Source organism: Cibotium barometz, chromosome 13 (assembly GCF_041138505.1).
Source record: "Cibotium barometz isolate CiBa-2024 chromosome 13, ASM4113850v1, whole genome shotgun sequence".
Taxonomy (NCBI): Eukaryota; Viridiplantae; Streptophyta; class Polypodiopsida; order Cyatheales; family Cibotiaceae; genus Cibotium; species Cibotium barometz.
In genome coordinates, this window is record NC_141058.1 from 50,212,965 (window position 1) to 50,225,271 (window position 12,307).

The 12,307-nt window shown below is 44.4% G+C and overlaps 1 protein-coding gene across 3 annotated transcripts in view; it reads left to right on the forward strand.

Annotated features, from left to right (window-relative positions):
• Nucleotides 1–12,307, forward strand: part of LOC147632786 (ARM repeat superfamily protein) — a 106,000-nt gene that overhangs the window by 70,768 nt on the left and 22,925 nt on the right. For all 3 annotated transcript variants that reach the window (XM_086807657.1, XM_086807656.1, XM_086807658.1), the window contains 9 exons: nucleotides 223–378; nucleotides 495–651; nucleotides 2,049–2,188; nucleotides 2,309–2,393; nucleotides 2,501–2,684; nucleotides 2,957–3,032; nucleotides 3,141–3,311; nucleotides 3,532–3,624; nucleotides 3,718–3,825. In XM_086807657.1, coding sequence (XP_086663783.1) covers nucleotides 223–378; nucleotides 495–651; nucleotides 2,049–2,188; nucleotides 2,309–2,393; nucleotides 2,501–2,684; nucleotides 2,957–3,032; nucleotides 3,141–3,311; nucleotides 3,532–3,624; nucleotides 3,718–3,825 — 1,170 coding nt within the window. The remainder of the gene's footprint in view (nucleotides 1–222; nucleotides 379–494; nucleotides 652–2,048; nucleotides 2,189–2,308; nucleotides 2,394–2,500; nucleotides 2,685–2,956; nucleotides 3,033–3,140; nucleotides 3,312–3,531; nucleotides 3,625–3,717; nucleotides 3,826–12,307) is intronic.

Here is a 12,307-nt window from a genome sequence, read left to right on the forward strand (position 1 = left end):
TAGACTTTCTCTATATGCAGTCACTAGACTAGCATGATCGTTTTTCTAATGATTTTTTGAATGTAGAAGAAGTCATGATTTTGCTAAGTGAACTTGATTTGAACCATGAGGCTTACCTTTTATCAGTTCGAGTGTGCTCCATGAACTACACAATGATAGATCTTGGTATGTCGGCTTGTCCTAATATTGTGGTGTGTGTTGGAAAATTGTGTGTTTTTGCAGATAAATAACGATGATATCTTAAGGGAGAGCATTTTTTCTTTCGAGTTCTTCAAGACACTGCAACAAGAACCAAAGCTTGCATTTACATCACTGCTGATGTCATGCTTTTATAAAATACTGCTGGGCTTACCTGCTCTAGACAGGGGCAGTAAGAAGGTGACATTGCCTTTGAAAATAGTGTGAAGTGTAGATTGGATGGTGGACATTGCTCACCCCATCAGGTCGTAGGTTTTGACTTTGGTGCATCTTCCTGTCTTGTTTGTCTCATCCAGGAGTATGAGAATGCAATGCTTAGTGTGCTGGAGGATTTGTTTGTGGTTTTCTCGTCACCTCGTTCGAGGTTGATCTTCCACGAACACTTAAAGCTTCTCCTGAAAAAAATCCCGACGTCGCCTCTCCTCTTTCTTTCCAAGTTTTTCAATGCAGAAGGTTCTTACTCTTAATCTCTGCTTTCAATTATGTGGGCATCATGATGTTACCAGCTCTAATGTCTGATCTAGGTCCACTTACTGTCTGAAAAAATTTAATAGGCTAGGCATTGTATGTGTATCTCTATGTCTGCATCCTTTTTCAGTTTAAGTTCTCATTTATGGACCTTTTTTGCCATTGATCATTATGTACAAGGTAGTCTTGGTAGTTCTGGAAGCACTTGTCTTCTTGTTATCTCTGATTTTCAAAGCACCTATAGCTCTCAAGAAACCCAGAAAATCACTTTTGCTGCAAGTTCTTGGCAGCTCTCTAACTCTGATGTGCTGTTTATCCAAGCCATCACGATTCTTTGATAATCCAAGCAAAAAGGGCCAAAATTCTTTTGGTGCTTTATGAGTTTCCACGAAGCCATTGGGGCAGTCCCACTAGCTTGACAGTTCAGTAGATTGAGGCAGCTTCAGGTAGAAAAGCTAATAATTTGCACCACTATGACAGTACACGACCAAGTTGCTGATAAAGTGGAGGTACACACAGAGAAGCACTATATTCCATTACGCTTTCTGAAGTCTATGTAGGTTGTCTGCTGATTTTAATGGAGTTTTAGGAAGGGATGGCTTGACACTGACAGGACAGTAGGCTTGGGCCTTGTTATGCAACTGTAGTACTTTCATCACAATCTGGAGATTTTGATACCTTAGCAAAGTTTTGCTAGGACAGGATCTTAGAGTTCACCTTGGGAAAACTTATGGTTATGAACATCCACACAAGCCGAGGTTTATTGAGATGCCTGAATACATAAGCATTCACTTATGCCATACATTTGAGGATTTCATTTGGGCAGCTTTGTGTGTCATCACGCAGGCTGCACCTAAAGACATATCAAAAGGTGGATGTTGCAACTGAGGCCAACATGCTCAAGTTATGCATGGTTATTAACAGATAGGAGGTGGAGAAGAGGAAAACACTTCTCTCTAGTATCAAGGATTCGATTGCACATCCCTGATCCTGATGCTCCATGAGGACGAAACCCTCTTTGTCTCACAATGATGGTGTGGCTATGATATTTACAGGCATAGAGAGTTACTCAAGTGAAAATGCTGTTGTAGGCTGATGATCACTTTCAGGACACTCCTTTCTTTTCAGGCATCAGATCGACCAGTGTAAAGTGTCAAAACACATGACAGTAGCCCACAAAGCAGGCCCAGTTAGAGCGCGAATTGCGGTCCATCCACAGGGACCTTGTCTCACGAGATCTTCAATATCTTTTTTTCACACGAACGTGAGAGAGCGCTGGTTCTTCAAGGGGCCAATGCTAAGGTGTCAGGGCTACCTCCTAGTCAGCAAAGGCTAGTAATTATGTTTGATCTTACCTTTTATTCTATGGGTTGTTGATTCAGGTGGTACTGTTCCGGTGAGTGTACAGATTCACAGTCTTAGTGTCCTCTTATCTCATTGGAGTGATACAAGTGTTATTCAAAAGTCAGAGATGCAAGCTGCAGCTCCTCATTTCCTTGTTGCACTTGCAAATCCTGTGAAGGTATTGCATCAGTACCTCTAGGAAGCCTGCTGCTTGCCCTCTTTAACCTGTTGAGATACTTAGATAACTGTATGAATCTAAGAGTCCTGTGACTAAATTCAATTATCTGCTCATAAACAGGCGATAAGAAGAGCTGCATTTGAGTGCTTGAGCAAGCTTCATGAGCTTTGGAGAGAGAGTGCTGGGCTGTCTTTTGTGCCAAATGGTATGCTGCTAAGAGGACACCGTGTGGTTTCTTGTTTTTGTCTGATATTTGTCTTGTAAAAGACAAACGGATGGTTGATGATGATATAGAAAGTGTTATTTTTGCAGGTTCTCAGATTCAGAAAAATTTGCTGGATTCTGACACTTTTGAGAAGTTTCTGGAATTTCTTTTGGAGTTTGAAAGTTCATTTGTGTCAAACGGGGACTTTCTACCGACATTTCTCACCCGTTCATTGCACTCTTTCAATGGAAATAAAACGAGAGAGACTGCTGAAAAGGAGGCAACGATGAGGTGATAATCCATTTACTATTGAGCTATCATGACTAGATAAGAATTGTCTGTTGCAATTGTCCGTGAAGGCTGCCTATTGTTGTGGTAACCCCCATCCCCCATCCCCCATCCCCCCTCCCTTTTTCTTTTTCTTCTTCCCAAAATGAAAAGCCCATTTTCCCCCAACAGCATCAATAGCTGCAAAGGAGTTTTATTTCTATAATTATGGACTAGCTGCCAATGTGCTAACTCCTTGTCATTGGTTCATGTTGTTACTCTTCAACTTTTCTCAGGCCCAAGAAGTCTGCTCAAATGTCCACTTTTCTATATCTTTTACGCAGTGCCTTTAGTATGCCCATGTATGCACAGGTACATGAATGTGCAAATATTGATTATCTGGGGTTTCGAAATAATGTTGTTAAGGGGCCTAATGATTTACCGACTTTTGCTGAAATGATGTTGATACCCATTCTGCAGTATACTCTGATCGTTGCTTTAAAGGGAGCTGGTTGCATGCAAGATCAAGCACTAGAAACAAAGAGGACACTGGACTCCTTATTGAGTAGGTGGAGGGAATGGAAGCTGGATGGGTCAAATGAGAGAGGCCTTTCAAAGCTTGAGGTTCAGCTTTTCAGGCATCTTTTACAGGTTAAAAAAAATTGCATTGCAGTCTTGCTGCTCAAAATCAAGCTTACAACTTTTGTAACTTCTGTCAGTAAGCTCTACTTGTATCCAATCTTGCCACCATGATGGGGCTGAGCATATATTTTTAACTAAAAAGGTTACAGCAAAGTTGAACTGGATTCATTTCTTTGTTGCTTGTACTCAACTCTTGATCCTAATGATGCTCTGTTGTCCTTCAATAAAGGTACACTTGCACTATGAGGGAATGTTCTCAGTTGTACAAGGAAATCGAAATGGCAAGAGTATTTTGTTTCAAACCCTAATGACAGTCCTGAGTGTAAGTGTCCGACCTTGCTGGTTGTCCAGATAAGGTTTATACAAGTTAAAGTGCCACCCTAAGTTTGAGTCTTTTTTTTTGTGTGTGTGCCAGATAGATCAAGATGGCGGGAACATTGATTCAGATGCGATCGAGACTTTTTGCATTGTGTTAAGCTGTCTGGAGGATAGGATTTTCAACAACCTAGATGGTAACTCCAAGGTATGAAAGTTGCACAAAATGATGTTCAAACACCCCAAACACCCCCCCCCCCCCCCCCCCCCCCCGCCACTCCCTCCCCCCTCTTCCCCTTAAAAAGAAACACGCATGTGCAATTACCACCTCCTACTCCTCTTCCCCCTCCTTCCCCACAAAAAAGAAAAACACATTCCTCCCTTTTCTCGACACTACAAATGTCACCAAGGGCCTAAAGAGGCTGCATAATGGGAGGCCAAGAGATCATTAGGATTTACAAGTGGAGCACTTTGCACATGGCTGTTGAAATTAGAGCAATGTGATGAGCTATGGTTGATCAAATACTAGAATCAACATCATTAATAAAGTGATTAGCAAATAATTAAGACGTAATTAGTGAGTAATTAGCAAATAGCTTAATGTAGGCATGGATAATAAAAAACAAGCAAATTCTCATTAGGCCAATGCCTCAATTTATAGAGTTTACATCCAAGCATCTAATCACACTGATTTCTCCTTGATTCACTCCACCTCTCCCAGAATATCTCCACCTCTTTTGCTTGATTCTCTCCACCTCTTCACTTTTCTCAGAATATCTCCACACTTCCCAGAATATCTCCACACTTCCTAAATCTTCTCATGCTACCCTTTATTCTCTCTCAGTAGATTCTTTTCACCTTTTCACAAGTCCTTTCACATTTACACGTTCTCTTTTACAGCCTCTAACCAAGGGCTTATTCTCGCACACACCCTATTCACTTGTATATTTCAACACCTCCCCTCAAGTGAATACTCTCTAGCACACTTGGATCCTATACCAAGTTTCCCTCTTACTTGATAGTCTGCGACTAGTGTCTAGCATACCTCCCCTCAAGTTATCTTAGCACACCTGGACCCTATACCAAGTTTCTCTCTTACTTGATAGCGTGCGACCAGTGCCTCAGGTCCCTAAACTCATAGTCCTTGACACTCTCTTTCTCTATGTGTCCAAGGCTTACTATAGTTGCCCGCGACCTTGACTAAAGTGCTCACACATATATCTATCTACCACGTGGCCTACATCATCGGTGGCTCAGAGGTGGTTTTACTTTGTTGGGGCAGGTTACATTGGGTTGTGGGGTCTCTCTCTCTCTCTCTCTCTCTCTCTCTCTCTCTCAGATTTTCACATGGCTCCTCACTCTTTGGAGCCTTACATCTTCTCGTCTTCAGTCTTCTTGCCACGCGTTCGTCTCTTCTTTTAGTCTTCTTGGGACAGCTTCTCTTCTCGTGTTGAAACGAGACCCAAGCAGGGGTCACCCCTTCCTGGACTCACCTCATCATTAGTTGCTGATTCTGGTTGTACAGCAGGTACAGCAGGTACACCAGCAGGTACAGCAGGTACAGCAGGTACAGTACCTTCATTAATTGCTGATTCTGGTTGTACAGCAGGTACAGCAGGTACACCAGCAGGTACAGCAGGTACAGCAGGTACAGTACCATCATTAGTTGCTGATTCTGGTTGTACAGCAGGTACAGCAGGTACAGCAGCAGGTACAGCAGGTACAGCAGGTACAGTACCTTCATTAATTGCTGATTCTGGTTGTACAGCAGGTACAGCAGGTACACCAGCAGGTACAGCAGGTACAGCAGGTACAGTACCTTCATTAATTGCTGATTCTGGTCGTACAGCAGGTACATCAGGTACAACAGCAGGTACGGTGGCTCCAGAAGATTTTCATCGCGAAGAATGAGGAATTCTCCTGCTCTCCTATGTCTGGACTCCTCTTCCATTCACCGAGTCAACTCCGTGAGGGTGCCCCATCGCTAGGACTGGCACGGCGTGATCCGTAGTGCCAGGGACGGGTGGATTGCACGCGAAGTGTGACTCTGGAAGGTGCTATGGACGGGGCAGCCCTTGGTGACTTCAGACTCGGCATCAACAAACATGTTTGGGTTTGATACTTTGTTTTCATTGTGCATTGCTTATTGGAAATCTGGCCTTGGGCCCGTGTACTTGTAACAAATTCTCCCAAGTAATAATATCATTTCCTTGGGGGGGGGCCGGCCGTTCCGGCCTCAGTGTGGTGTCATCTATCTATGCTCAGAGTTGTTAATTACTTTTTGCTATTTTGTCTTGTGCTATTGTCTTTTAAGAGTGTATAATAGAGTGCTAACTGGAGAGGTGAGTCCAGGAAGGGGTGACCCCTGCTTGGGTCTCGTTTCAGTGGTATCAGAGCACGGATCTTCCTTTTTCTACATTGGGAGACGATCCAAAGGCTTCCTGACCACTCTCCATTAGTGACTTTACTCTTATTATGGCTAGCCAAGCAAGTAGCAGGGAAGTGCCAAATTCAAAGGGGCACTCCAGTGGAACACAAGCAAGTGGACGGATGCCTTATGCCCGTGATCATGTATGGTTGGGACAGCCGTCCCGTGGCAAGGAGAAAATGCAGGAGGAAGAGCAAGAGCCAAGTGCCATGAATGCAGAAATTCAGCACATGCTTCACGTCCACGTATGCCACCTAAGTATGCAGGAGCATCTATGGATGCCAGGGCTGATCCACATGAACGTGGAATCAAGAGGACGCATGGGGATTATGAGCATCATATTCATAAGCAAAAGGAATTCAAAGCCGGGGACAAATCCGTCAAGTTCGAGACATATCATGGTGAGTTTGATGCTTCCAAGGTTATGTCATTTGTTTCCCAATTTGACATTGCTTTTAGTGATGAGGATTTTTCAGAAAAGTCCAAGGTGAGGCATGCCAGCATGTTCTTGAAGGGCACGGCCGCTCATTGGTGGCTTGCAGAAAAGCTCTCAGGCACTCCCGTGGACACTTGGGCTGAATTTAAAACTAGATTCTATGTCCAATTCTTACCCCCTAATGCCAAGAAGAACATCCGCAAGAAGTGGGATTGGGTTAAGCAGAATGAAGGTGAGTCAGTTCATGCTTATGTATCCAAGTTTTGGAAAACTCTCTTGGAAGTTTCCCCTATTATGCAGGTAAATGATGAGGAACGCAAGAGAAAGTTTGAATCGGGACTCCAACCGGTTTATCAATCGGGCTTGGAGTTGTACCCAAACCACACTCTACAACAGCTCATTTCAGCTGCTTTGGCCACCGAACAATTGGAGCAAAAGCTGAAGCAAAATTATAGAGATGGACATGCTCAAAAGGGGAAGGACAAGGCTGTCCCAAATCTGCATAAGGGTGGACAGCCACCAAAAAAGGACTCCAATGAAGTTAAGGGAGCTCCAAAAGCTGAAAGTACCTCAGAGAAGAAGCGTCCCAACAAAAGGCCTAACTATCGACTTACTCCGGAACAAAGGGTGCAATATATACGTGACGGTAAGTGCTTTTCTTGTGGTAGTAAAGATCACATGGTCCGGCAATGCCCAAAGAAAGCAGGCAAAGAGGATGCAAAGGAAACCAAGGTTAATGTGCATATGGTGCCCGATGTACAAGGGGGGACAGCCCATGATGCTTTGGATAGAATGGTATGCAAGGCATGGGGACAGCTCAAAGATCAACCCGCATTATTTATGTTTGATGATTGTGCCACGGACAACTTCATATCATTGGAAATGGCTACAGCATTGGGCATTAGTGTGGATGACATGGGACCGGAGATTGAGGCCGGAAGTGCATTTATTGGCAAGCAAGTCAAGGTCACACCCCTTATTGGCAAGCTTCGCATGCATATTCAGGGATATTTGGACCATGAGAACTTCCTCATTGCACCATTAAATGGGTGTGATGTATTGCTTGGAAAGCCTTGGCACTCCCGTCTTGATCCTCGCAAGGCTTACAAGACCAACCGGATCACATTTATGCATAGGGGCAAAGAGCATGTTATTGATGCCGGTGTGGAAGGGAATTCTATCCCTATTGTATCCCACATACAAATAAATAAAGCCATGAGAAAGGGTCTTTGCTCGTACATGATTTTTGTTCGTGATAGAGTAGACCATGTTGATCATTCTCTTGATTCTCTCACATGTGATAGGCTGGAATTTTTGAAACAATATGAAGATTGCTTTACAGATTCACTTCCAGGGGAACTACCACCACCACGGCCGGAGGATCATCGTATAGACCTTGTGCCTGGCAGTTCTCCACCAAATAGGCCGGCATACCGTGTGAGTGCATCACAGCAGGAGGAGATCATGAAGCAAGTCAATGAGCTCATGCAAAAAGGTTTGATCCGCCCTAGCTCTTCACCGTATTGCTCTCCCGTACTTCTAGTGCAGAAGAAGGATCTCTCTTATCGTATGTGTGTGGATTATCGGGCTCTAAATAAGCTAACCATCAAGAATAGGTTTCCTATTCCTCGCATTGATGATATTTTGGATAGATTGGATGGCTCGGCATATTTCAGCCGGATTGATTTGAAGAGTGGATATCATCAAGTACGGGTAGTACCAGAGGATGTGCATAAGACCGCTTTCAGGACAGCATTTGGTTTGTATGAGTATCTTGTTATGCCTTTCGGTCTTACAAATGCTCCTGCCACTTTTAACCGTATGATGGACAGGATTTTTAGAGATCATCGATCTTTCACTGGAGTTTTCTTCGATGACATCTTGGTTTATTCCAAGAGTGAAGAAGAGCACAGAAAGCATTTGGCCATAGTCTTTGAAGAACTCCGAAAGCATAGACTTCACATCAATGCTAAGAAGAGTGAGTTCTTCCTCTCCGAAATTCATTATCTTGGGCATATTGTTTCCCAGGATGGCATACGAATGGATCCCGCAAAGATTGAGGCTGTCAGGAATTGGCCTGAACTCAAGTCAGTTCATGAGGTTCGTAGTTTTCTTGGGTTATGCTCATACTACAGACGGTTTATATGGCATTTTGCTTTGATTGCTGCCCCTCTTCATCAGCTGACAAAGAAGAAAGTCCCCTTTCAGTGGACTTCATTGGAAAGCAAAGCTTTCTTTTCACTAAAAGATGCAATCATATCTGGGCCTGTGTTGATCGTTCCTGATTTACACAAACCATTCTTTGTGGAATGTGATGCATGTGGGGATTGTTTAGGTGCTGTCCTAAATCAGGAAGGACATCCCGTGGCATTTGAGAGCCGTCGTTTGCGTGATACGGAGCTCTCTTTGGGGATCTATGAGAAGGAGCTATTGGCAGTGGTTCATGCATTGACCATATGGAAGCACTATCTTCTTGGTGCAGAGTTTATGGTGAAAACCGACAACCAAAGCTTGCGGTATTTTCTCACACAAACTAAGCTATCAGAGAAGCATATGAGGATGGCAAACTTCCTTTCTATGTTTCATTTTCAGATTGTGCATACACCAGGAAAGAAGAATGTGGTGGCCGATGCATTGTCTCGAAGGCCGTATATAGCTTCTATCTCTATTGCCTCTCATGGAGACTTGTCATCTATGCAAAACAAGTACCATACAGATGCTGATTTTTCAGATTTATGGGCTGATTTAGTGGCTGGTCATACTCATGCATCATATGTGATCAAAGATGGGTACCTTCTTAAAGATAATTGCCTTTGTGTGCTCACTGATTTGAGGCAAAAAGTGTTGGAAGAATGCCATGCTCCACCGTATGCAGGACATAGAGGTATTCTACCTACTACTCATATGGTTGAACGCTATTTCTTTTGGCCAGGGATGAGGAAGGACATTGAGGCTTATGTACGTGCTTGCCTTACTTGCCAAAAGGTCAAGTTTGATCGTCAGAAGTCTCCTGGATTGCTTCTACCATTGCCTATTCCCTCGCAGCCATGGGAGAGCATAGCTATGGATTTCATCATGGATTTGCCTCGCACTCAGCAAGGTAATGATGCTATATGGACTATCGTAGACCGGTTTAGCAAGCAAGCTCATTTCTTGCCGGTCAAGAAGACGATCAAGGCAGATCATATGGCAAAAGTTTTCATGTCACAGGTATTCAAGCATCATGGTATGCCTAAATCTATTGTGGGTGACCGTGATCCTCGAACTACCAGTCTCTTTTGGAGAGCACTTTTTGACAATATGGGCACAAAGCTGAATTTTTCATCCGCCTTTCATCCTCAATCGGATGGTCAAAGTGAAGCAGCAAATTCAGCCGTATTGGACCTTCTCAAATGCTATGTAGCTGATCAAAAGACTTTGTGGGAAAAGTATTTGCCACTTGTGGAGTTTGCATACAATAACACGGTGCATGCTTCTACTGGGAAGGCTCCCTTTGAGATAGTTTATGGCAAAGTGGTATTGCCTCCCATCCTACGTACTAAGGATGAGATTTTTGCTGCTGATGACTTTGTCAGGGACTTGGATATTGCCTTTGCACAGGTTCGGACAGCCATAGCCCGTTCTCAAGAGAAGCATAAGAAGGCTGCAGACAAGCATAGAAAGCATTTGGATGTCAAGGTAAATGATTGGGTATTGCTGAAATTCGAAAAAGCTAGACTCCGTAAGAGATCTGGTAAGGAGGGGATGTTTCCCAAGCTCTCATCCAGGTATTATGGACCTTTCAAGGTTATTGAGCAGATCAATGAGGTTGCTTTTCGTCTAGCATTGCCATCCCATTGGAAGATACACAATGCTTTCCATGTTAGCCTCTTACGAAGGTATGTGGGTCCAGAACCAAGTCTTCCTATCATTGAAGATCCACCCGAAGTGGATGAGTTGGAAGAGGTTTTGCAACCGGAGCAGATTGTGTTCCATAAAGAGCGTAAGCTACCTGCAGGTAAGCTTGCAAGACGCTATTTGGTGAAGTTTAAGAATTATCTACCTATTGATGCTAAATGGGTTGATGAGGACTACTTCAAAGATTATCCGCAGCTTCTCCATGACTATTTGGAAGCTTTTCAGTTGCGGACAACTGTTTAGAAGACGGGGAGATGTCACCATTGAGCTATCTAATGGTCCTCTTATCTTCTTGTGTGAGCTTTGGGCTCTGGATGAGCATACTCCGAAGTGGTGCTCCATCGCTAGGACTGGCACGGCGTGATTCGTAGTGCCAGGGACGGGTGGATTGCACACGGTGTATGTTTCTGGATTACCACCGCTAGGACTGGCACGGCGTGATTCGTAGTGCCAGGGACGGGTGGATTGTACACTGTGTGTGTACCTGGAATTGACTTTCCGGTGGGCCTGTTTGTGCCCGGAAATGTCAAGTATTGTGCAAGTACATGAACGGAGATTATCCTTTAACAATGTTGCATTGTGCACTCATGTTTGCCTGTTTTTGAAATGTTTTCGCGTGAACTGGTTTCGTTTGCATGCCTGACATGTGTGTCTAGCTCAGGGGTCGGGGACGCCCTCCCGTGAGCCGTGGAATGCCTTGCTTTCTGACAGGTTTTGTGGCGTGTGAACAGGTGGGAAATTCTCATTTTAATAAGAGTTTTGAGTTATAAACCTTATAACTTATAGGTTTCAGACTTCATTAAAAGTAGGTGGACATTTTATTAGTGTGGGCACTTTCTTTTGGCCTGGGCACCCTTTTATAGCATGTGGGGTGGGGGTTGGCCACCTACCCCACCTACCACACCAAATTTCATGCATGGAGCTAGGCGCCTCATCTTCAGCCCTTCCCCTCTTGCATTCGTGTGGAGAAAAGACTCTTCTTTTGCTGGAATTTACACAAAACAGGTTGTACAGCAGGTACAGCAGGTACACCAGCAGGTACAGCAGGTACAGCAGGTACAGTACCTTCATTAATTGCTGATTCTGGTTGTACAGCAGGTACAGCAGGTACACCAGCAGGTACAGCAGGTACAGCAGGTACAGTACCATCATTAGTTGCTGATTCTGGTTGTACAGCAGGTACAGCAGGTACACCAGCAGGTACAGCAGGTACAGCAGGTACAGTACCTTCATTAATTGCTGATTCTGGTTGTACAGCAGGTACAGCAGGTACACCAGCAGGTACAGCAGGTACAGCAGGTACAGTACCATCATTAGTTGCTGATTCTGGTTGTACAGCAGGTACAGCAGGTACAGCAGCAGGTACAGCAGGTACAGCAGGTACAGTACCTTCATTAATTGCTGATTCTGGTTGTACAGCAGGTACAGCAGGTACACCAGCAGGTACAGCAGGTACAGCAGGTACAGTACCTTCATTAATTGCTGATTCTGGTCGTACAGCAGGTACATCAGGTACAACAGCAGGTACGGTGGCTCCAGAAGATTTTCATCGCGAAGAATGAGGAATTCTCCTGCTCTCCTATGTCTGGACTCCTCTTCCATTCACCGAGTCAACTCCGTGAGGGTGCCCCATCGCTAGGACTGGCACGGCGTGATCCGTAGTGCCAGGGACGGGTGGATTGCACGCGAAGTGTGACTCTGGAAGGTGCTATGGACGGGGCAGCCCTTGGTGACTTCAGACTCGGCATCAACAAACATGTTTGGGTTTGATACTTTGTTTTCATTGTGCATTGCTTATTGGAAATCTGGCCTTGGGCCCGTGTACTTGTAACAAATTCTCCCAAGTAATAATATCATTTCCTTGGGGGGGGGCCGGCCGTTCCGGCCTCAGTGTGGTGTCATCTATCTATGCTCAGAGTTGTTAATTAC